The 27,003-nt window shown below is 45.6% G+C and overlaps 1 protein-coding gene across 1 annotated transcript in view; it reads left to right on the top strand.

Moving 5' to 3' along the window:
• The window catches only part of LOC124620098, a 309,262-nt gene that overhangs the window by 240,637 nt on the left and 41,622 nt on the right, over positions 1-27,003 (top strand). Inside the window, exon 8 of the mRNA XM_047146767.1 lies at positions 1,269-1,471. Coding sequence (XP_047002723.1) covers positions 1,269-1,471 — 203 coding nt within the window. The remainder of the gene's footprint in view (positions 1-1,268; positions 1,472-27,003) is intronic.

The raw sequence follows: 27,003 nt of genomic DNA, 5'->3' as shown, positions 1-27,003 counted from the left end.
ACACTTCTAGAAGTGATTGGATAACGAACAATTCCGTGAATTATAATAATTTTCTGGTGTCGCCTATAAACTTTAGAACTTGAAGCACGACGTCTCGAAGCCGACCAACTCATTTGTATAAAAAATGGCAATTTTAGAGTCTTACCCGTCACCCCGTATAAATTCCTGCGTACACCCGTGCGGTAGCACTTTAAAAGAAAGCAAGACCCACAAGGGCGTGTTGAAACGCGATGCCTCAGAATTTTTTTATGTGAAAACTCTGAAAGCTTTAGAAATAAAATAGACGTTATTGACATTCTACATCTTTATTCTTCATATCTACATATTTCTTTCTGAGCATAGTCACCCTGGAAACACATTTCTTGCAACGAGAGACCAGTTTGGGGTACCATCACTGTAGAATGACTCGGTTGTCCGAGGCACAATCTCACCTTTGCTTCTACCACTTCATCACTATAAGAGAGAAGTTCTCGGAGTTATTCTTTAAGTTTTGGAAACAGATGAAAATCGGATGGAGCGAAGTCAGGACTGTATGGAGGACGACAGAGCACCCGATGCGTCGGACTGTTGCAGATATCGCAGCGCTCGGACGTAGTTTGGCACTGTCATGGCGCAGAAGAGGGTGGCTCCGTGTGTGGACCCGTCGACATAGTGACGCTACACACCACCATGTTAAACGCTACAATTCGGATGCCTCTAGCAGCAGACGGCTGCAAATATGTGGACACGGATAATAAAGATTTACAGTCTTAACAATGTTTGGATTTTTTTGAAAAAATCAGCACACCGTAGTACATTTTACGATGGAAAGTGATATACTTTGTAAATTATAGAATTACAAAGATCCGCTATTAAAATAAAAAATTACAGAAATTGTATCTGTTGCTTCCTTCCACCCAGTTCAGTAGCTAGAAAAATTTTATTGAAGGTGGGACAACACAACAGGTCAAGTTCTTTCTGCTTTCACGAAAAGATTTTGAAGATGTCACGAATTACCTTAAATGGAAATGAGCTGTTTCTTTTAATATTGTACACTGGATAAGATTCTGATTTTAATTTTTGATACAGAGGTATGTCTGTGTAGTAGTTATTTTAAAAGGAAAGGCAACAGATGTCTGAAAGGTGGCGCAGCTGGCGCGTGACAGGGGGAGGGGTATAAAATAATATTTCGCTCACGTGAACCGACCCCGTGTGGGTTGCAGTAGTTACGCAGGGATAGAGTATCGTGTAGAGGCAGCGCGCTGACGGGCGGCGTCGTCGTGTTGCAGCACGGAGCACCTGACGGCGCAGCACTGCGGCTCTGCGCGCACCAGCGCCACGGCGTCGCTGGCGTCGAGTCGCGAGTCGAGCGCCGCGTCGCCTCCCGCCCCGCTGCGCGTCGTCATGCTGGGCGCCGCCGGCGTCGGCAAGTCGTCGCTCGTGTCGCAGTTCATGACCTCCGAGTACCTGCACGCCTACGACACCTCGCTCGGTGAGTGACCTGCACACTGCTCACAATGGCGAGGCCTGTTCATCCATTGTACCCATCCCAATCGAAGAACGAACATGTTGTAAATCGACGTCGGTGACGGATTTCTTTTTTATTTATTTGATAGTCTTTTTCCCGCAGCTTCGCCCGCACGCGCGTTTGACACATGTATCGCGGACGTTTCCTCCTCCTCGCTGTCTGTCCTCCTATCTCTCTGCCCTCATCCTGTCAACTCTACATCTCCTCCTTTCCACTTCGTCTCTCAATCTTCTCCATCCCCTTCGTCCACCAGCTCTTTCCCTCTGTCCATATCTTCTTCCCCCTTTTCTCGGTCCACCGCATCCTTCCATTGACTAACTACACAGTACACCTCCTCCCCCCATCTCTCTGCTCAGCCGTGCCCATCTGCGCATATAGCGCTTGCAAAGTAGATCGATAAGAGAGGCTGTTGCTGCTTCCACACACCACACGTGTCGTGCACGGCGGCCTAGACATTGGGGGCTGATAAACCGTTTATTGCTCTTGACGTGTAGGCTGCATTTCAAGTTAAGGCGGAAGGCAGGTCGATATTATTCCCACGCAATCTACCTGTTACGTTGAGCAGTCTTTACACGTGGCTGGAGAACACATTTTTGCTCATATCTCCACTATTATTGCGTCTAGGAGGTTATAAACCCTACACTGCTAGTATTCGATAAGCCTACTATTTTCGCCCTACCCCCATGAACCATGGACCTTGCCGTTGGTGGGGAGGCTTGTGTGCCTCAGCGATACAGATGGCCGTACCGTAGGTGCAACCACAACGGAGGGGTATCTGTTGAGAGACCAGACAAACGTGTGGTTCCTGAAGAGGGGCAGCAGCCTTTTAAGTAGTTACAGGGGCAACAGTCTGGATGATTGACTGATCTGGCCTTGCAACACTAACCAAAACGGCCTTGCTGTGCTGGTACTGCGAACGGCTGAAAGCAAGGGCAAACTACAGCCGTAATTTTTCCCGAGGGCATGCAGCTTTACTGCTAGCTAAGTATGGAAGTGAAACATGGACGATAAATAGTTTGGACAAGAAAATAGAAGCTTTCGAAATGTGGTGCTACAGAAGAATGCTGAAGATTAGATGGGTATATCACATAACTAATGAGGAGGTATTAAATAGAACTGGGGAGAAGAGGAGTTTGTGGCACAACTTGACCAGAAGAAGGGATCGGTTGGTAGGACATGTGCTGAGGCATCAAGGGATCACCAATTTAGTACTGGACGGCAGCGTGGAGGGTAAAAATCGTAGAGGGAGACCAAGAGATGAATACGCTAAGCAGATTCAGAAGGATGTAGGCTGCAGTACGTACTGGGAGATGAAGAAGCTTGCACAGGATAGAGTAGCATGGAGAGCTGCATCAAACCAGGACTGAAGACAACAACAACTATTTTTGCGTCAAATTTGGTTGAAATCGATACAGTTGTTTTGGAGGAGGTCCAGACATACACACACAGGCACACTGGCTTTATATACAGGGTGTTCATTTTAACTGAAGACATTCAAATATCTCAAAAACTACGCATCGGATCAAAAAAGTTATAATTCCAAATTTTTAGCCTCGGAGGGGGACATCCAACGATAACACACACGCCCCCCCCCTCCCCCCTGCGCCCCACCCCATACGTGGATGGCATGGAGCAGCTTTAAAATGTTCAGTAAGCTCCACCATTTTTTATTGCAGATTACGATTCTAAGGCAAAATCTATATACGATTTGTCTAAAGCATTTTCTTCGTTACGCCACAGTCGGCTCTGTAATCGGAGGAACAGAAATGGGTACAAAATCGTAATTTACAACACGCTACTCAATGACCCTTCGATATCCAATGGCGCGTGGAAACACCATTCTCAAAGTTTTATCCCTCCATCGTATCGAACAGGGCAACATCCTACAGTAGTACCGGCAGTTCCTGTTCCAAAGACATTCGCCACTTGCGTCCACTCGACGTGCCGTCGACAAAATACGGACCAAAGAGTTGGTTCCCCATAATGCCGCTCCATCCGTTAACCGATCAAGGACGTTGATGGTCACCTTGCCGTAACCAGTGGGGATTGTCTACACTCCAGTAATGCATGTTATGCCGCTTAATGCTACCTCGTTTTGTGAATGTAGACTCATCGGAAAATAGTAATTCAGCAAAGAACATGGGGGTTGTTTGCATTAGTTAACGTGCCCATTCACAAAACACTACCTGGTTATGGAAATCAGTGGAATGAAGTCCTTGATGCAGTAGTGTGACAATACTACCTATGGACATACCGGACTTGAAGTGTATTATCTGAGCGCTTATCCGTGGGTTGTGGTGCACTGCCGCTAGTACCGCTATTTCTTTAATTTCTCCTGTAATACGTTTGCTTCGTTTACTTTTGCCGGTCTGTACACTGCCATCAGACGTATAGGCGTTCACGACGTTCAAAGGAACGAACGAGAGCGAGCTTTCTCTGGAAAACCCTCGGCATACAAGGTAATAGCAGCCGCAACACTTCTCCTACATTCTCCATAAATCAGGAACATGTCAATGTTTTCTTCTGCGGTTACAACATTCAACGTCCACTTGCACGCCTTTTCTCAAAATAACGGGTAGGTGTGCCGGCAATAAACACTGCGCAAGTATTGTAATGTTTAGAGCTCCTGTCTGTTCTACGTCAGCACGATACGTGAGCTCCGATCGCAGTGTACTGCCTCTTATGATACGGCCACGGCGGCGCGTCGAGTAGTCCCCTGTTCGATATGTCGGAGGAATACAACGTTGCGAATTGGATTTCCAATTAGAAACTGTGAAATACTGGCCTATGCTACCCTCGCAGCATGGAGGTGGGTTCCGGCGTGTCATTGGATATTGAAGGAACACTGAGTAGCATGTTCCCATTTCTACTCCTTCGACTACAGAGCCATCTTGGCGAAACTAAGAAAATGATTCAGACAAAACGTATGTAGATTTTGCCATAGAATCGTAATCTGCAATAAGAAACGGTGGTTCCCATTGAAGATTTCAAAGTTGCCCCCACCACCCACGCACGGGGTGGGGTGGCGGGTCGGGTGCGCTATCATTGGATGTGCCCCTCCGAGACAAACAATTTGGAATTGTAACTTTTTTTGATCCGATGTGTAGTTTTCGATATATTTCATTCTCTTTAGTTAAAATGAACACCCCGTATGTAGAGACTTAAAAAAAAAACTCCTACTTCTCGAAGTATCATTTGAAACCTATGCCTTCAATTATTTGTTGGATATATTCCAGTTTTTTCCCCTCTATAGTTCTTACTCTTTACAGTTCCCGCAAGTAACCTGGAAGTTCCCTGATGTCGAAGTATCATTTGAAACCCATGTCCTCAATTATTTGTCGGATATATTCCAATCTTTTTTTTTCCCCTCTATAGTTCTTACTCTGTACAGTTCCCGCAAGTAACGTGGAAGTTCCCTGATGTCTCATCACATGTCTTATCATCCTGTTCCATACTTTCCTTTCTTCACCCTTTCTGCAGAGAACCTCGTCATCCTATACCACCACATCTTAATAATGCAGTGCTCCAAGCGTACATTCTGAGAAATTTCAGCTCTTATTAAGGCCTAGTTTCATATTAGTACACTTGTTTTCCGCAGGAGTGCTCACTCTTTGACTGCGCTAGTCTGATTTTTACGACCTTCTTGCTCCGTCCACGACGTGTTATTTTGCTTCTGCTGTAGCAGAATTCCTTCGCCTGCTCTCGTGTGCTGATTTCCCACAGTGCCGCCGTCTATCCTATCAGTTTATTATAGGCTTCAGTCGTCAAGGCACATTTGCTGATCTATTCATCTTGATACACTGCAACACATCAGCTTCATCCCCATGTATGGTTGGCTTATCATTAAAAATTTATTTATTTAATGTGGCCAGATAAAAAGCCACCAGGTTCCCCTTTATATCTAACCAGGCATTCTGCGTATCTTACATTACATATTTCACAACAAGCATTTGCTGAGTCACGTACAATAGTTACAAATTAATGTAGTGGAGAAAAACACGAGTATAGATTGTTCATGAGACGTACAGCAATAAAGACAAATTATAAGAAGGTAGATTTAATCTACGAGCGCTAGCAGCAATGGATATGATAGGAAATGTGGAAGAAAAAGAGAAAGAGGAGTGTGACAAAACACAATTAATGAAAATGGATGAAGACATTAAGGAGTGATGAGAGATAGAAGGGTACCTCAGAGAAGCTGTGAGCTGTATTGTTTGACGTAGGAAAATTGATAGTGCATGTCAGTTTTTGGGGAAACGTTATATGGATGACAGGAGGAGGCATTTCAGCTTCTTGAAAGCAACAGAGCATCTGAACTGCGCGCAGAGAAGAGAGTTGCTTGTTCCAGAGAGCGACGGCAGCAGTAGAGGAGTTTGCGAATGTTTTTGTTTCGTGGATGTGCAAAGGTCAGATCTTGTGTTCCCATTATGATGAGATGACAGGAACTATCTCAGATGGAAGGTACTGAGGACCCGATGAAAGAGAGACAGTATAGTAGTGACGTATCTTGTCTGGGGTGGGGTGAAATACTGGCGCGGTCAAATAAACGGATGTTGCAGATACAAGCTTTCGTGGTAGTTCTAAAGTCTAGTCTCCTCACTACTCGTGCCACGTTGAACTACATCGCAGGGCTGACGTTCGATAAGGAGTGACTGCACAAGTATACGTTTCACACACTGTCGAAATATGTCCCTAAACTTTTTAAAGGTGCAGAGGCAAGTACCGACAGTTGTTTCTGCGTAATTGAGGGGCTCGTGTAAAGTTACACCCAAGAGCTTCACTGTCTTGGGCTACGGTACTGGAATAATATCGAGGGGAATAGCAAGCAATTGGTCACAGAATTCAGAACTAATTAATGTCCATTAAAATTACTTGAAACTTTTTAGCATTTATTTTAAGTTACAGGTTGGTGCCCATCTTACCACTGAAGATAGATCAATACTACGCTCGTCCAGATCATTCACCTACACGATCACAGTACTGATATCATCAGATCTGACATCAGCATCTGCATCTGCATGTCTACTCTGAAATTGACAGTTAATTGTCTGGTAGAGGATTAATCGAAGCGCATTCAAGCTATTTCTCTATCATTCCAATCTCTAAGAGCGCCCGGGAAAAACGAGCACTTACATCCTCTCTTGCGAGTTCTGATTTAGCTCATTTTATTACAATGGTCATTTCTCCCTATATAAGTGGTCGCCAACAAAATGTTTTCGTATTCAGGGGAAAAAGTTAGTCACTGAAATTTCGTTATAAGATCCTGCCTTGTCGAAAAAAGCCTTTATTTTAATGATTGCCAACCCAACTCGCGTACGATGTCAATGAGATTAGCGCTCTCTCTCTCTCTCTCTCTCTCTCTCTCTCTCTCTCTCTCTCTCTCTCTTCTCTCTCTCCCTCCCTCCCTCCCTCGCTCCATTCCTCTCCCCTGTTTCTCAATAATACAAAACGATCTGCCATTCTTTGAATCTTTGTGATATCCTCCGCCAATCCTATGTGATGTGGACCTTACACCGCGCAGCAATGCTCCAGAAGAGGACAGGCGTACTGTAGGCAGTCTCTTTAGTAGACCTGCTGCATCTTCTAAGTGTTCTGCCAATAAATCGTAGTCTTTGATTAGCTTTCCCCACGAAATTATGTATGTCATCGTTTTAACTTACTTGTACTTGTAATATCCAATTATTTAGTTGGATGTTCAAAATGTTCAAATGTGTGTGAAATCTTATGGGACTTAACTGCTAAGGTCATCAGTCCCTAAGCTTACACAATACTTAACCTAAATTATCCTAATGACAAACACACTCACCCATGCCCGAGGGAGGACTCGAACCGCCGCAGGGAGCAGCCGCACAGTCCACGACTGCAGCGCCCCAGACCGCTCGGCTAATCTCGCGCGGCATTTAGTTGGATTCACAGCATTTAGAATTATGTGATTTATCATGTAATCGAAATTTAGCGGATTCCTTTTAGTACTCGTGTTTATGAGTTCACACGTTTCATTATTTAAATTTAGTTATCACTTTCCGGATATTTCATCGAGCGAGCGGTTGCATGTGGTTGCTAAGTATGGAGCTGTTGTGTTAGTATAACTGGCACCCAATCTGAACTGGAGGACTTCCCTTCTTAAGTGATTTAAGTTATTACCTACACTGAGGATATCTGCTTGGGAGTTACTCATGTTGGTATCTGTTCTTGATTCTACTTGTGGAACATTTACTTGGATGAAGCTAGAAGTCGCCGACATAGAAATGATATTTGCTCTACGATACTAAGTGGTGGTGAGGGGGGTGCAGATGAATACCCACGAATGTATACGTGAGTAATAAATAATGAATTGTAAACTACCATAGGTTGTTATATCTCTCGACGGACATTATGTGTGCCCTTATGATAAACAGTCGTGCGTAAAGACTGTGCTATGTCTGTAGCCGATACAACGACAATGCGTCAGCAATTCCCCTTATCGACTCGTCCCGGTGGTTCTTGGAGCACGTCAGACGGCCTCTCCAGAAAAGCTGCACGGGACACACAGCGTAGAGGCAGAGTGAGATAAGAGAAGTCGTCGTTACGGGGAGCCACTCGTTGCCAGAGTCCGTGACTGCGCGTGCAACGACGCTTCGGGCAAATAGTGATCGCGGGCGGCTGCTGCCTTGTTAGCGGGTGGGCAGGGCTCACTCTCGCACCAGGCGTCCAGCACTCGAAAGCAAGGTCACGCTGGAATCTGCATATTAGAAGGAAAAGGACGTAAATGTAGAGACGATTGTACACATCACGTAGGGCCCATACGTATTACAAAAACGAATGGACGTAAATATGAATGCATGTACCGGTATGACTGCTGGATCGATTTCAACAAAACTTGGTACTCAAGTCACTGTCTGGGAAGAATCGTTGTGGGGGCGAGAACAAGGGAGAATAGGGGGTGGGGGGGGGGGGGGGGGGAGCGAAGAAGCATTGTAGCCGACGACACGCAAATACCTGCACCTTTTTCATCCAGTACTTGAGAATGAGAGCATTTAGTGACTTGCAACAAACTTTACATATCATTTCAAACCATTACGAAACGTTTTCACTCTGACAACCCCCACATAACGATGGAAGGAAAAAGCTTATCACTCACTACAGTTACCCTGTTCATGCTATAAAACTACCGTATGAACCGTGACGTTTTAGTTCATTACTTCTTTAGTACGAATTGTATCCGCGACGCATTTTGCAGACAGTAGTCAAATACATCAGTGAATGTACCTACAAGAATACATCGGTGTACACACACACACACACACACACACACACACACACACACACTGAAGAGCCAAAGAAACTGGTACACCTGCCTAATATCGCGTAGGGCTCCCGCGAGCACGCAGAAGTGCTGCTACACGACATGTAATGGACTCGACTAATGTCTGAAGTAGTGCTGGAGAGAATTGACACCATGAATCTTGCAGGGCTGTCCATAGATCCCTAAGAGTATGAGGGGGTGGAGATCTCTTCTGAACAGCACGTTGCAAGGCATCACAAATATGCTTACTAATTTTCAAGTCTGGGAAGTTTGGTAGCCAACAGAAGTCTTTAAACTCAGAAGAGTGTTCCTGGAGCCACTCTTTAGCAATTCTGGACGTCTGGAATTGCCCAAGTCCGTCGGAAGCGCAATGGACATGAATGGATGCAGGTGAACGGACAGGATGCTTACATACATGTCACCTGTCAGAATCGTATCTAGATGTATCAGGGGTCCCATTTCACTCCAACTGCAGACGTCCCACACCATTACCCGAGCTCCTATTAGCTTGAACAGTCCCCTGCAGACATGCAGGGTCTATGGATTCATGAGGTTGTCTTCATACCCGTACTCGTCCATCCCCTCGATACAATTTGAAACGAATCGCGTCCGACCAGGCGAGGCGTAAAGCTTTGCGGCGTGCGGTCATCAAGGGTACATGAGTGGGCTTTCGGCTTTGAAAACCGGTATCGATTATGTTTCGTGTAATGGTTCGCACGCTGACACTTGTTGATGGCCCAGCATTGAAGTCTGCAGCAGTTTGCGGAAGGGATGCACTTCTGTCACGCTGAACGATTCTCTTCATTCGTCGTTGCTCCCGTTGTTGCAGGATCTTTTTCCGGCCGCAGCGATGTCGGAAATTTGATGTTTTACCGGATTCCTCATATTCACGGTACCCTCGTCAAATCGTCGTACGGGAAAACCCCCACTTCATCGCTACCTCGAAGATACTATGCCCCATCGCTGGTGCACCGACTGTAACACCACGTTCAAAGCAGTACTCGATCTAACAACTGCGACAGACACTTGTTGTCTTATACTGGCGTTGCCGACCGGAGCGCCGTTGGCTGCCTGTTTATATATCTCTGCATTTGAATACGCATGCCTATACCAGTTTCGTTGGCGCTTCAGCGTAGTTCAGGAGACACTGCAGGGCTTAATTCGCAAGAGATAGGCCTACGCGTGAAATGTGTGTGAAAATATGTTTATGACTGAAAGGTCTTCGGTTACTTAGATGCTGCCCGCCACGAATTCCTATCGTGCGCTAACCTCTTGGTCTTAGAGTAGCGCTTGCAACCTACGTCCTGAATTATATGTTGGTCGTACTCAAATCTCTGTGTTCCCCTACATATTTTACCTTCTAAAGCTCCCTCTTGTACCGTGGAGGTTATCCCCGGATGTCGCAACACACATAATATCATCCTGTTCCATCTTCTTTCCAGTGTGTTCCATATGTTGCTTTCTTCGCCCATTCTTTAGCGCACATACTGACTCTTAATTTTATCAGTTCAGAAGGTAGCTGTCAGACATTCAGCTGCGTGAAAACGAAACAGCAGGACTTAATTCGCAAGAGATACGCGTGAAATATGTATGAAAATATGTTTGAAATATGTTAAATATATGTGAAATACATTTGACATGTGAACATGCGGGCAAAGCCGCGGGTAATGAGTTCATCCTAAACGCTTGGTACGATTTCAACTGCGTTTAGTACACGGATTTGTTACAATCTGGAAAGAAATACTGTGGGGCTAACAACCGGTAGCCTCCTGGAGAGCTGGGAGTGATAATGTGAAGAAAGAAGGGGCGACGAGGAGATGGACACACAGAGTGGCGAAAGGAGGAGAGAGATACAGATGGGGGAGGAGCTGGAATCTGGGAGAGATGGAGATGAACGCGTCACAGTTTCATACACTCCTGGAAATGGAAAAAAGAACATATTGACACCGGTGTGTCAGACCCACCATACTTGCTCCGGACACTGCGAGAGGGCTGTACAAGCAATGATCACACGCACGGCACAGCGGACACACCAGGAACCGCGGTGTTGGCCGTCGAATGGCGCTAGCTGCGCAGCATTTGTGCACCGCCGCCGTCAGTGTCAGCCAGTTTGCCGTGGCATACGGAGCTCCATCGCAGTCTTTAAGACTGGTAGCATGCCGCGACAGCGTGGACGTGAACCGTATGTGCAGTTGACGAACTTTGAGCGAGGGCGTATAGTGGGCATGCGGAAGGCCGGCTGGACGTACCGCCGAATTGCTCAACACGTGGGGCGTGAGGTCTCCACAGTACATCGATGTTGTCGCCAGTGGTCGGCGGAAGGTGCACGTGCCCGTCGACCTGGGACCGGACCGCAGCGACGCACGGATGCACGCCAAGACCGTAGGATCCTGCGCAGTGCCGTAGGGGACCGCACCGCCACTTCCCAGCAAATTAGGGACACTGTTGCTCCTGGGGTATCGGCGAGGACCATTCGCAACCGTCTCCATGAACCTGGGCTACGGTCCCTCACACCGTTAGGCCGTCTTCCGCTCACGCCCCAACATCGTGCAGCCCGCCTCCAGTGGTGTCGCGACAGGCGTGAATGGAGAGACGAATGGAGACGTGTCGTCTTCAGCGATGAGAGTCGCTTCTGCCTTGGTGCCAATGATGGTCGTATGCGTGTTTGGCGCCGTGCAGGTGAGCGCCACAATCAGGACTGCATACGACCGAGGCACACAGGGCCAACACCCGGCATCATGGTGTGGGGAGCGATCTCCTACACTGGCCGTACACCACTGGTGATCGTCGAGGGGACACTGAATAGTGCACGGTACATCCAAACCGTCATCGAACCCATCGTTCTACCATTCCTAGACCGGAAAGGGAACTTGCTGTTCCAACAGGACAATGCACGTCCACATGTATCCCGTGCCACCCAACGTGCTCTAGAAGGTGTAAGTCAACTACCCTGGCCAGCAAGATCTCCGGATCTGTCCCCCATTGAGCATGTTTGGGACTGGATGAAGCGTCGTCTCACGCGGTCTGCACGTCCAGCACGAACGCTGGTCCAACTGAGGCGCCAGGTGGAAATGGCATGGCAAGCCGTTCCACAGGACTACATCCAGCATCTCTACGATCATCTCCATGGGAGAATAGCAGCCTGCATTGCTGCGAAAGGTGGATATACACTGTACCAGTGCCGACATTGTGCATGCTCTGTTGCCTGTGTCTATGTGCCTGTGGTTCTGTCAGTGTGATCATGTGATGTATCTGACCCCAGGAATGTGTCAATAAAGTTTCCCCTTCCTGGGACAATGGATTCACGGTGTTCTTATTTCAATTTCCAGGAGTGTATTTATAGGTTTTCGTTCGATCCCAATTCCGTACATTTCACAGTACAACCGCCCACAATAAGCAGGAACATTATTATATTTGTAATTTGAATAAACAGTCCGCGGTATTAATCGAACAATCCCTGCTGTGCACAAACGTCAGCGTGTAATCAAAGCAGTCTCGCGGCGATCGGTACACCATACATTCTCGATTACAGCTCTTAATATCAGTTCAAGACACGGAAATGTGTTATCATATTTCTGTTTAATTTCACTGTCTGCGGCATGCACTAAACTGTCTGTGCTGTGTAAAATCAAAACAGAACACAAACCGTTCACGCATCTGAGCGGTCTGCACATCATAGTTTTCAAGGTTAGTGTGTCGAGTGGCTGTTGAGTACAACCAAACCGAAATGACAAAAAGTATCACCATCCAAATAGTTGTTTTTCGTCGGCCAAGGACACAGTACACACCAGCACGCACGCGGCGCGGCAGTCACCACCCTGTTCTCGTTCCCGACGCTGTGCTGATGCTTTTCACTGCCGACCTGTCCATCTGGTTCTACACCGCACTACACAACTCGCTTCACACTACACTTTCAAAATTTTCGAGTACGTCAGTTTATAGTTTCATATAAAATTACAACTTCATACTGATGTTTTCACGGAAAATGAATTTAAACACCATGTTAATAAACTTGAAAACATAGAGCGTCAGAACAAATGAAAATAGCAAATTACACTCATGACCACTGCATGACGTAAATAGAAACGTAGTTGTACAAAGAAATGAATTTACAAAACTCTTTCAATATGTAAAGGAAATAAAGCAGAAAATGAGGAAGAAGAAAGCACTTTTTTGAGCCATCAGTATTCTGTTGGGTCTGACGTTGCCACTATTCCTCTCCTGTGCCAAACTTTCGTCTCTGAGTACCAATTACAACCTACGCTCTCAACTATTTGTTGTTTATATTCCGATCTCAGTCTTCCCTCTACAGTTTTTACCCTATACAGTTCCCCCTGGTATCAGGGTACCTATTCCCTGGTGTCTTAACGGATGTCCTACCATCATGCCCCTTTTGTTCTCAGTGTCTTCCACGTATCCCTTTCCTCGCCATTCTGCGTAGAACTACGACATTCTTACTTTAGCGCTCAGCCGATCGCGTTCTCGAGTTTATTAGTGCCAGTGAGATGACGTCAGTCATTTGAAGCTCTTTTTGGGGACAGCCAACCCCTTTCTGTAATGGTTTTTTAAGCTTTCCTTCTGCTTTTTGTTTCTCCAATTTTTTGAGTTTCGTTCCCATTGCTGCTAGTTTCCATTTTCGTTTTTTACCTTTTCCTAAGTCACAGACCGGGCGCTAATGACCATAGCAGTTTTGCGCCCCAAAACCAAAACAAAAAAACAAAAAATTTTTGCTTTATCACACCACCTAATTTTCGATATTCGTTTTCAGTGCGACATCTAAATGCTTCACGTCTCTTCTACTCCAGTTTCCTCACAGTCGTTGCTGCTTTTACATGTCGTTTCCTTACTGAAACGCTTTATTTTTCTGTATTGCGAAACAGTGAACGTTTTCGAAGTGCTGTGCCAGTATTGCCCTTTTAGACAGGGCCACACTGATTTTTGTGTGTTCCTTGCTCCGTCCATCATCCGTTAATTTGCTGCTCATGTAGCAGAGTTCTACATTTCGTCGAAACCGTGATCCAAAATTCTGATGTTCCCTCGCTGTTCTCCTTTCTACTACTCCTCATTACTTTCTTCTTCCTTCTATTTATTCTCACTCCGTAATCTATACTCCCTAGACTGTTCACTTCAACGAACAGCAGACGGTAGTCGTCACTCTGGCAGCAGAGTGTCGCAGCCCCACTCTCTGCAGCGTTGGCCACCGCCACGATTAACCGCGCCTGCTCTTCCAATTAGCGCAGCTCCGGGACAATAATGCCGCACCGATACCAGCAGATCAAACGGCGGCGCCGCCGCTGCGTTTTGCGCCGCCTTCCTAATTAGCTCCGTAATGAGACGTCTCTCCCCGGTGGCTGCAAGTGCCGCAGCTATTGGGGCGCGGGTCTGTCTGCCGAGCAGAAATTTTCTGTTTTACTGCCTCCATCGGCAAGGGTTGCAGTACTCAGCATTGTCAGTCCGCCTAGGTGCCCTTTTAGCAAACTGCACAAGCAGGCGAAGTTTTTACGCCAACAAAAGCACTGGCAGCGGTGTTTCATTAATTAAACTTACAGCGTCTCACTGGAGTTTTTAATTCCAACTTCCTTCATTATTCGTACTTTCGGCGAAACTATCACGACTCGCTTCAGCTACGAAACGTTTACTGTTTCTTTACTACACACTTTATTATCCTGTGTTGTAGAACAGTGAACATTTTCGAAGTATTTAATATAGGAATCCCTACATGGACGTTTCGAAAAACTTTCCACTAGTAAAATTTTTCTTCGGAGCTCGGGACAAGTAATACTGTTTCCTCACATTACATTCGTTATACAGGGTGATTCAAAAGTAACTGTACACACTTCGTAGGTGGAATGTATGCATCAAAATATGAGTAAAATTTTAATTAAAGTTTCCTCTGAAACTGTTTATTTCCGAGTTACGATGCATTATGCCATTTGTGGTTGGCATTACATCATGGGGTAGTAACTGTGTGGCGCCTGCTTCGGAGAGACCAATTCCAGCCATTTCACCTGCAAAAGTTATAAGAGCTGACACTTGTGACGTCAGAATTTCTGTCAATGGTTACTCGGACGCCATACTGCTGCGCCACTGTTCAGACGTCGGGTACTATTGATAGATGAGAGCCTCTTTACCCTCGGGGGCATTGCAAGTGTGGGTATGCGAATCCTCGCGTAACTGCAGTACGAAGATATCAACATCGTTCTGCAGTGAACATTTGGTGTGGTAAAGCGGACGATCAGTTAGTCGGATCGCATGTTATTCCACGGCGCCTGGCTGGAAAAGTGTATCGTGAATTTTTGGAACTCGAATTGAGTGGTTTGCTTCAGATGTCCCATTCGCTACATGAACTATTACGAACGACGGCGCACCTGCACATTTCAGACGGGGAACAAGAGTTTATCTCACTGTTAATTATCCCGATAAGTGGATAGCCCATGCGGGACCAGTTACTTCGCCCGCCAGATCTGCGATCTTAAACCCCTTGTACTTTTAGAGCCATCTCGGAAAGCATTTGTACGGTGTTGCAACTGAAAATGTAGGACAACTACAGCAGCTAACTGAAAATGGCTCTGCGACTGTGCAGAGTGTGGTGAACAAAGTCTGCAACATTCCGTGACCGAAAAGACTAAATGTACGATACGTAGTTGTGTTGAATTTCGGGTGCATTCGTGTCTTTCCTTTCTGAGAAGAATTAATCTTGCGTTGTTTGTGTTGAATTTGTGATCCGTGCTATACTGCATAACGCTAAAATAAAGCAAATTCAGACAAAACTTTGTTTAACATTTTAGGCTTATTTTGAAGCAGTGTGAGCTGTTGCTTTTGAATTACCAAGAATTTATTTTGTGTTGTTTCTGGTGCACTTGTGATCCTTACTCTGCTGCATACCTCAAAAATAAAGCTACATCGGACAAAACTGTATTTAACACTTTACTCTTATTTTCATAGACACATTGCCCACACCGTCTGCCCCCGGTAGCTGAATGGTCAGCGTGACGTATTGTCAATCCTCTGGGCCCGGTTTCGATTCGCGGCTGGGTCGGGGAATTTTTTCCGCCCAGGGACTGGGTGTTGTGTTGTCCTCATCATCATCCTATCATCCTCATCGACTGCAGGTCGCCGAAGTGGCGTCAAATTGAAAGACCGGCACCCGGCGAACGGTCTGTCCGACGGGAGACCCTAGCCGTACGAATAAATAAAATAAATTGCCCGCACTAAGTGTGTACGGCTATCTTTGAATCACCCTGCACACACTACCCAGTCAGATTAATGTCACAACGCGCCAAAAGCCTGAATAACCATCTTTTGCTGTGTGGGAAATAGGGGAAGAGAGTCAATGAGGTTCTGGAAGGTACCGGCAGGAATATGGAGCCATGTCGACTCCTGTGCCGTGGCTAGCGGCGCTAGGTTTCTCGGGTGAGGCTCCATGCCGCGAACAGTCAGATAGAGGTCGTCTCGCAGACTGATTTTGGTGGCCAGGGGAATACAGTACACTCATCCTGGTGCTCTTCGAACAACGCACTTACGCTGCGAGCTGCATCACACGTTGCGCTGTCCTGCTGGTAGATGTCGTAATGTCAAGAAAAAAAACGAATTACATGTAGGGTTGCACAAGGTCCCCAGCGATAGATGCATACTTGTGTATTGCATACTGCCTTCCACAATGACGAGATCAGCTAGGGGATGCCATGAAAATATTCCCCAGACCATAACGCTCCCTTCTCCGGCCTGGACCCTTCCGACGATCGTTGCAGGACGTTTGCTTTCAGACTTTTCACGCCGTATTCTATAATGGTCATCTGTCCGATGGAGCATAAAACTTGAATCATCTGGAAAGGCCACCTCTCGCCACTAAGTGGACCTCCAGTTTCTGTATTGGCGTGCAAATTCCAGCCTTCGTCGCTGATGAACAACATTCGGCGTGCTGCGTTAACCAGGCGCCTGCTGCGGAGGTCCATACGCAGACACGTTTGCTGAACGGTCGTTGAGGAGACACTGTTGGTAGGCCCTATGTTCATCTGGGCGGCCAGTTTCTCAACAGTTGTACGTCTATTCGCCCGTACACATCCTTCGCAGCTCTCGTTCACCCTCGTCATTTACGGCTGGTGCCGCAGCACAGTTATCATGGTACCGTTTTGCACAGAGTCATTGTGCCATGCACAGTATACTTTAACCACGGCGGCACTCGAAAAGTTTACAAACTTATCCATTTCGGAAATACTTGCACCCATGGCCCAAAATGATCATGCTCTTTGGATGTCAGATAAATCGCTTCGTTTCCGCATAACGACAAAGGCTGCACTGCTTTCCGCGTCCCCCGACACGCTTTATATACGCTTCACCGCTTGTGCTGCCACGTGACCTCTGAACATAGGCGGTAACAGGGCCGAGTAAAATCTTTAAAATCGTAATGTGAACAAAGTTTTGCCCAGCTCCTGTAGCTTAAAGGCAGTGTGCTGCCTTGCAAGACTAGCAGGATCAGCGAACCCGCTCAAGTCCACTGCTCCACAATCGCTTACGCAAATGATGGGCTGGCTCCCATCTGCACTCCAGAAAATGTTATAGTAAACCAATTCTTCTTCTTTTTTTTGCGCCGTTGTCCTGCGTCGGTGCAGAATCAGTATGGTTATTAATTAACGGATTTTCAGTGATTAATTTAAGGGATGGGCGGACTCTCTTCCTTCTCCCACCGGAAGGAATATGTATACCCCATCTGTCTGCGTGCAGTGGTGAAAGTGAGCGAGCGTTTTCTAAATGTCTACAAATCGTTTAACTGAGGCAGGACGGGGAGCTAGCCCAGTAGTCACATAGTGGTATGTGGGAAACTCCCTAAAACCACATCTAGACTGGCCGGCACATCGACCGTCGTTGTCAATCCGCCGGGTGGATTCGATTCGATAATGGCGCCGATCCTCCCCCCCCACCCCATCCCCTCTCGACCTCCTCCCACCCGGTTCCCGGTCCTAGAAGTGGTGCTATGAAGAGGTACGGCTACTGGGGCGGGCGACGATAATCAAACATTTAAAATACGACAACACACAGAAAAATGTTTAAACTATTACAGGCAGGTGGCGCACACAACTTCCCTGCTTCCCTCCATTTCTCCTTTAGAATAATTGACGATGTGACCAATTAAAGAGCATCGGGTCACATAGTTAAAATGAAATGAATGTGACAAACCACGAAAACTGCTGGCGGTGTACGGCAGGATAAACGCTACGAAAGGTATTACGCAGAGTATTTCATTGCTTTGTTTTAGCGCTATAAAAGCAGAGTTTGTGGTACAAGTTCTTGACCGAGCATTTGGGCTGTTTGCTGGTAGAGGAAGCCATTCTTCGCAGAGGCACTAGGAGGGTGGGAGGTCCGCCCCATCGGCTGCCTTATATTTCATGAAAAATCATTGGTACTCATTAGATAGCAGGCTGAGTAAACTTGCAGCCGTTCTGGAGGAAATGGAACGAGGATATGAAATTGAACGCAGTACACCCAGGGCCGGAGTCCAATGCTCTACCCGCTAGACCACCACGGCTTCTGCTTCAGAAGTACTAATATATTCAAGGTATTCGGAAATTCCCATTACAGATTTCTAGAACTTGTATAGGGGAGTGAGTACATAATATTTTGAATAAGAACCCACGTACGTTTCGCACCCGTTTGAAAACATGTTTGCCAGGTAGGTATGCAACTGGCTACTCATGGTAGTGAGTCGATACGTCGGATCGGCTAACGTCATTTGACGTCTGTCCTACCCCTCTGACCTGGTTCCAGCTTCATTCACATGTCTGTGAGTGTTAAAGCAACATGGATGAGTGCACGTTTGCAGAACAAACCGAAATGATCCTTCTGAATGGCGAAGCTCATGGTAATGGACAAGCTGCTCGTCGCCTTTATTAAGATCGTTCTTCACATGGTTCGACTTCATCGGATACCCTTTTGCCGCAGTTAGCAATCGCTTCGACAAAGGGTACCTTCACCATCAGCAGGCATGACTGTGATGCTCTAGGGAGACGGTGCACACCCGAATTGGAAAGCCCGTACTGCATCAAGTTGAAGAGAACCCGTCAATGAGTACACAAGTAATTTCTTTGGTTATTAACGAGTGGAACTGTAATGGGTCACGCCTAATCAGTTACTTGTAAAAGTGGTCGCATTACCAACATTTTTTCAAATGGTTGTAGCACGGAAGCCGTACGTTTGCAGACATGTGCGCTCATTCAAAATATTATCTACTCAGTCCCTTCTACAAGTCCTAGAAGTTTATAACGTCAATTTCCAAACACACTGTAAACTACTAAATAACGGAAGAATTTTCCCTTTTTCTTTTAAAACTTAATTTATCTTGTGAAACTAAAAAGTTTGATGAAAAACAGGGAAAAGTTAGGGTCACTGTTTCAATGCTTCTGGAGTTTATAGCCACCCTCCCTACACGTGAGTACAGCTCACAGAAAGTGCTTACAACTATGTGGAATTGTCAGAAAGTCATTCTTTGCGATGTTGTTGAACTCGCGCGTTAGACTGGCTTTGAATATCCGTTATGTCCTGTAAGCACTGACCCGTTATCTGAATTTCTTCACTTTGTGACCTTCTGGTAGGTTCGTACTGATATCACAAAGTCTCGTTACCCGTAATGATTTTTCCCAGATCCGAATTGACCGTGTGTTGCATTTCAATCAAGTCATAGCAGGTGTCCATGTGTCAGATGGAATTTTTTTTTTTTTTCAGGAAGTCGAATTGTACGGGAAAAATTTCACACTGGCTTTCTTCGAAACATTCTGGAGAGATTGTTGAACTCCTGATTTGGAGGTGTTGCTCCACTGCTATTTGTGACTCAATAACGTTGACACACTGCGGCCAAATCTGCTATTTAACACTCCCTACTCACAACTAACTGGTCGAATGCACATCTGCTGTTTACAGTTCTTGGTTCAAGTCGCCACCGTGGTTACTGCACTCACGTTGCTTGTACGCCAGGAGTAAAATCTGACTCGGAACTTTTTAATGGACTCTGTATATTATCAGAAGTTCCCACATTAAAGAGTAGCGTGTGTGATAGAAGAGAAAATGTTCCTGGTTGTATTTAGTTTCGTTCGTACCTGTAACGAGTGCATTTATCATGTTTCCTTAGCGTTTAAGGAACGACATCGAGGAAAACCAACGAAGATCCTTTTTAGTAATAGTTTTTATTCTGAAGCTAATTTCAGTAGTAATACCATCTTCTGGAAGACATACTATAATAAGAAAATTAGTATAAATACGTAGAAAACTCTGTAAGTTAAACTGTGTTTATACTCTAGATGATAAATTCCGACAGTTTCTGCACAAAAGACTCCAATTCTGAATCGTATCCTTACTGCTTACGATCATTCAAGGGTGCACAAATAATTTGTCGCGGAACCAATAGTTACTAAAAGTTTTGCTCTTTGAAACGAGATATATTATGTCCTGAAACGTTGTTTCCAATTCTCTCCGGGTAGACAAGCCAGTGTGCATCGGAATAAGCTTTTAAAGGGTTAATATCCTGGATAATTATGTCAATACTGTCATAATTCTCCTATTTCGTCTTGTATTTGAATGAGGAAAACAATCCAGTTACCGCAGTTCAAAGAACAAGTTAAGCTGAAGAAATATCCTGCTACGCTAATTTTCGTCTTGTGAGGAATCCCAATAACAACCATGCCTCCGTCAAACCTGTCTGCTCCTGATTGCCATTTTTTTCTTTCTCTGCTCTCTTCCACCAACTCCAAACACCACCTCCTCCTCCTCCTTTGCCTGGTTCTTGTGGTTTTCCAGTCAATGACTCCATTTTCCGTTTTAATAATCGACTTACCACACATGCGTCAGTAACATTCACTCTTCTTTCCTGGTCCATTTATCAACATGTTCCGTAAATGAGTCACTTTTAAAACGGTTTAGGGTACCTTCTCTCACGTGACCGTTACAGAATTTGGTACCTATTTTCACGAAAACTTGTGTTTAAGGTACATCCAGCATTTTCCCTTGTTTTGCAGTATTACACTTGTAACCTCCCCACAAAATTTAATTGAAATTATTAATAATTATTATGGATAGCGATTCTAATTTTTTTGTGTGACCTCAGAACAAATTTGGTTCCCATTTATAATCTCCGTACAGAAATGCATTCACATTTAATGTACGCACAAAATTCTTTCCTCATTTAATGTAAGCACAAAACAGAAAAATTCTTAAACCTCATATTAAAAAAATAAATTCAGTAACCTGGTAAAATTTGGACTACAGCAGTGCTGCGTCGTGGCCCTGTAAGATCATTCTGAATAAAAAAGCAAAAATTCTTACCTCAATAAAACGGCGAATATATCTGCTCTTACTTAACATTTTTCCGGCACAGCTCCGTGCAATGCTGGCCTATACATTTGTGATTTGTGAAAGGAAGCAACTGATTTTTTGAAATGAATGCTTTTTTAAAAAATTACTTTATATTACAAAAATTATTATTGGGACATTTTTTAAAAACATTTGGATGACAGTTCAGATACAGTTCAGATTTGGAATTTCCTCGTTCATGCGCGACGCTGCTTCTTTACCTTATACAATAATACTCCATCTCCAGATTCCCGACCAAAGCAGACTGCAAACAAGCGCAGACAACCTCAGACAAGCGACTAGCAACAACTACTGCTACAGTTACACAGTTCGTACTGCAGTCAACACTGCTCTCTGGTCAGCGATTCTATATCGCAGGCAGCGCATACCTCTTACACACTGTCGTTCTATCAGGTGTCCTGCAGCTCATTTATATGTCATCTTAGACAGGCGCCCAAAGTTTGTAACTCTCCACCAAGCGCGCAGAAGAGAGTTTAAACAAAAAATAATAGGCAGAGTCAAAGGTAAGAGATACATCTCTCACTTTATCTCTCCTTTTCACTCATAGAAACTTCAGCTTTCCAAGCACGTATTCTCACAACAGTTTATTAAGTTTGCATTACATTTGAATTTATGTTCTACATTCGCCTATATTTGATCTCTGGATTGACATTCTGGTCCTGACGCAAGAGCCTTTCACGCCGATACTCGAATGCAGCAGGAGTTGCCAGGAGAAGTGAAGTTGGCAGTTATTCAGCAGTACGTAACCAGCCACCACCGGTCTCTATATCTCGGGAAGTTAGTCAAGTGGAATATGTTACGAAGCACTGCTGCCTTTTGAGGTCTTTAACGATCGTTACGTTGACCTGCTTTGCGCAGAAATACTTGAAAGAGAGACCCTCCATTCCGCTTGCCCGCAGTCACCGCCATCAAACGCTCTCGATTATACCTACAGCTAAGGGCGCAGTTGACTGCCGGACGTGTAGCGCAGGTTGCAGACCGTTCAGGCGCACGCCAAGTACAACCAGCCACGCTGCCGAGCCCTTGTGTTCGGCGCGTAATGAAGTTAGAGTCGCAACTCACGCCACAGTTCGGCGGCCCACAAAATGGCGAATCGCTTTGGCACGGCTCGCCCGTAATTGGATTGTAATAATCCGGTGGCGGCGGCGTCTGTCCGACAGACTGGCTAATTGGAAACCAGCGGCGACGCAATTAGATATCCGGGAGTCCCCGGTGCGCCGAAGCTGCTGCGAGTAACAGCCATGACACCGCTCAACGGAAAATCTGATACCGGATGCGTACATAACTGCTATCAACGAGCCTTTCACACGCCGAAATTCACCGATATGTGAAAGCTCCAGCCCACGCTCAAACAGATACTTTTCACAGTCTTTAAAATATACAAGGGTGTAATATTGACACGAGAAACACTTCACAGCTGCAAAGAATACAGGAGTAGGTTCTGTCTAAGGTGGCGTCTACATCAGTGCTGTTAGGCACTTGGAACCAGAACATTATACACTGACGCGCCAAAGTAATGCGTATTCAAATACAGAGATACGTAAACAGGCAGGAAACGGTGCTGCGGTCGGCAACTCTAGTATAAGACAAGAAGTGTTTGTCGCAGTTGTTAGATCGAGTACTGCTGCTACATTGGCAGGTTATCAAAGTTTAAGTGAGTTTGAACGTGGTGTTATAGTCGGCACACGGGCTATGGGACACAGCATCTCCCAGGTAGGGATTTTCTCGTACTACCATTTCACGAGTGTGCCGTGAATATGAGGAATTCGGTAAAACATCAAATCGGCGACATCGCTGCGGCCGGAAAAAGATCCTGCAAGAACTGGAGCAACGACAAATGAAGAGAATCGTTCAGCGTGATAGAAGTGCAACCCTTCCGCAAACTGCTGCAGACTTCAGTACTGGGCTATCAACAAGTGTCAGCGTGCGAATCATTCACCGAAACATCATCGATATGAGCTTTCGGAGCCGAAGGTACACTTGTGTACCCTTGACGACTGCACGACACAAAGCTTTCGCTTCGACTGGGCTCATCAACCCCGTCATTGGACTGTTGATGTCTAGATTGTATTGAGCGGGTCGAACCTCATAAACTCATGGACTGTGCATGTCAGCAGGGGACTGTTCAAGCTGGTGGAGGCATGTAGGGCGTGTGCTATTGGAGTGATATGGGACTCGTGATACGTCTAGATAGGACTCTGATAGGTGACACGTAAGCATCCTGTCTGCTCATCTCCAGCCGTTCATGTCTCTTGTGAATTGTGACGGGCTTGGGCAATTCCAGCAGTACAATGCGATAATCCGCACGTCCAGAATTGCTACAGAGTGGCTCCAGGAACACCCTTCTGAGTTTAAACACTTCTGCTGGCCACCAAACTCCCCAGAAATGAACATTATTGAGCATATCGGAGACGCCTTGCGACGTGATGTTCGGAAGAGATCTACACCCCCTCGTACTGTTACGGATTTATGGACAGCCCTGTAGGATTCATGGGGTCAGTTCCCTCCAGCATTACTTCAGACATTAGTCGAGTGCATGCCACATGCCGGCCGGAGTGGCCGAGCGGTTCTAGGTGCTACAGTCTGGAACCGCGCGACCGCTACGGTCACAGGTTCGAATCCTGCTTCGGGCATGGATGTGTGTGATGTCCTTAGGTTAGTTAGGTTTAAGCAGTTCTAGGCGAAAATCGTGATCATGAATGATTACCTTCAGTAACATACCAGAAAAAAATGTTGTCGTTTGTAAAATATTGCAGGTCTGTGGACACAGGTAAGCAGAAAATTAAACATAGACTCGAACGCAGTATAGCCGTATGTAGCAGTTGGCACTAACGCCGTTTTTCGAAGAAAGCCAAAATAAATAAATAAATAAAATAAGTAAAGACAGGGAGGCATGAGATATTCTGGGGCTGCAAAGGGGGAGGGGGGGCATGGGGTAGAAAAATTGGGAACGACTGAGCTAGAATAAAGCGGCAAAGAGGTGCGCCAAGGTAGTCAACAGTTTTGTAAGACTTTGAACCTCACTTTCATGAAAACGCATGAGAAGCGCGTATCACTAGAACTGCATTTGCTTGATCTAAGTAATGCTCACTACCATGCGGAAAGATGAGTAAAATCGTTGATCCGTTGTGTGCATGCTTCCCTTTGAGTGTAAGAGAATAGGGACTCGTGGAAAGTAAACCACAGTGATTTGCCTGTTGGTTTCCATGTACTCATAGCTCTCCGCCCCACTTGGTCGACAGGCCGAATGAAGGGCGCGCAACGTAGGTGGTAGGTGGCGACGCAGCCGGGTTTGGCCAACGGTGGTGAGATCCCGCAAAGAGCCGCCGCAATGTAATTACGACCACCTGCTGGCCGGAAGGTGGAATTCAATTTAACAGCCATGCGCAGCTGTGGCGGCGGCGCCGACTGCCGACTACCTACCGCTAGCATTTGCGTCGTGCGCCCCGTCCGGCAACAGGGATGGTTGGCCAACCCCCACCACGGCACTCAATATTGCAACACGCGCCGCTCTCAGCTCTGCTGGCGCAAATGAAATCGTTCCCTCTGGCCCCTAAGCGCTTTCACGCAGTAGTCAAACACAAATACGCCAGCCCTCACTCCATCCGTTTCAATTTTTTCATCGTTGTACTGTTGGTAGCGGCGACAAGTTGCCGGTACTCGGCGCGTATACACGACAGCACTGCAAGCGCGTGTCTTTTCCGCGAGTGCAGTAGTTCAGTCAGCTGCGGTGTGCGAGTGTGTGAACACACAGCTTGGCGGAAGATGTCGAAGATGCTCGACACTACACGTGAGAGTTTTTGCTCTCAGTTTAGTTCTCTCAGGTAGTAATCGCAGAATTGTTTACACCGGGGTGAATTTTAGCTGATACTGTCCGGTACTTACTTGCGACTACTGACTGTAAGAGTCTGACAAGGAGACCAAATGGTTCCGAGCACTATGGGACTTAACATCTGAGGTCATCAGTCCCCTACAAGACCATCAGAGCCGTTAATCACAGATTTTGATGAGTCTTAGGTATGTTGTATAGAGATCTGTCCTGATTACCTCCCAAGCCGTTTTTCATGGGACGGCTCCTAGTTCCCGATATTTTATGTGTACCTCCTGCATCAGTTATATTAATCGTGTTTCGAGCGAGCATAGTGTGTTTCCACGGTTACCACAATGGCGGTACATGTTCAAACCTTGCCCGTGTGCCTTTTTTTCAGTGTATCGTACGGAACATCATGAAATAGTATACGTTACCCGCAGTGATTAAAAAATAGTCGTTTTCGCCGTAGTAATTTCATTAATAAATCAGCCATTACAACAAACTTTCTTCAGATGTGTATTCCGTTTGTTGAAGAGTAGATTACAGAATCTTCTTACTCTCTGTCGGTTGAATCACTTGCTGTGCTACAACAAAATGCCGGATTGCATTTGTCGCAGAAACAACCAAAACACAAATTCGTAGAACCCCACACACATTTAATGACAGATACTACCTTGCAGGAGTGCAGATTTATCGGAAGCGATACGGGAGTTCTCTTAAATTCAGAAAGACTGTTCTTTCATCTATCAACTTCAATCCGAACCACTTGATTTGATCGAACCTGTGAAAACAGGTGCTCGAAATTGGAGCGAATTAAAGAATTTATTTGTATGGAATCTTCTGTCGAAGCGATTTCTGTGTTTGGCTTTAGCAAGTCGGGAGAATTTTTTATTTGTGAAAATTTTAACCTGCCTGGAAAAATAAACATCACAGGGTTGGCAAAGTGGAGTACATTTAGGTATGATAATTTTTACGTTGCAGATGCATACTTTTCTCATCTACAAAGATTTGATAGTGAAGTGTCTGGTCTGTCAGTCTTCCTTGCGTATCAATAACGTAAAAAAAAAAGAAAATAAATCTTGTCCCACGTAGGGAAGACTGACAGATTTTAACACTCTTTGTGCAGCACTTTCGTGAGCTTCTCTGATTTCGTGCAGGCTACAATTATATTTCTTAAATATATGTATCAAGTAATCAACTCTCTTTTGAATAATCCGAACAAATTTCCCTGATGGTTCTTGCGTAGACAAGAAAACTTAAGGAAACATCTTTCCTGGCGTAGATACAGGTACAGTGCTGTGAAGGAATGACTAATTTTGTTCAAATTCGTTTTCGCTCCTTGCTCCGAAAGGAATCTATTGTACGTCGGCTGATACTGGCAGCCGGTTTGACCGCTGATAATTACAAAAAAATGTTCAAATGTCTGTGAAATCTCATGGGACTTAACTGCTAAGGTCATCAGTCCCTAAGCTTACACACTACTTAACCTAAATTATCCTAAGGACAAACACACACACCCATGCCCGAGGGAGGACTCGAACCTCCGCCGGGACCAGCCGCGCAGTCCATGACTGCTGCGCCTCAGACCGCACGGCTAATCCCGCGCGGCTGATAATTACATAATCGAGGTAAAGGATGAGTGGTTTCTCCTCTATCTGTAATCCTTCTGCAGCTGCTAATACTTCGTCCATCGTTGAGAACTCTTTGGAGCTGCCCTGGAATTTCAACTACGAATTACAAACAGAATAATCATTTGAAGAAAGTGTGTCGTAGTGATTGATTTATAAATGAAATTACTACATTGGAAATGACATTTTTAAAAATTTTGCATGACATACACTATTTAATGATATTCTCTAAGATTAAATAGAAAAAGTAACAGTTGCAGTACACGGACAGGGTCTGAACCCGTAGTAGAGTCGTAGCCTTGAACCTTATTCCCACAACCACACTCGCTCCGTCGAAACACATTTAACGTTACGGATGTAGGAGGTACGCATAATACTTGAACATCGATTTTTTATGAAACAAGAAAAAGCT

This window comes from Schistocerca americana, chromosome 6 (genome assembly GCF_021461395.2).
Source record: "Schistocerca americana isolate TAMUIC-IGC-003095 chromosome 6, iqSchAmer2.1, whole genome shotgun sequence".
Classification (NCBI taxonomy): Eukaryota; Metazoa; Arthropoda; class Insecta; order Orthoptera; family Acrididae; genus Schistocerca; species Schistocerca americana.
Note: the sequence above shows the minus strand (reverse complement) of the source record. Positions and strands in the feature narration are given on the sequence as shown.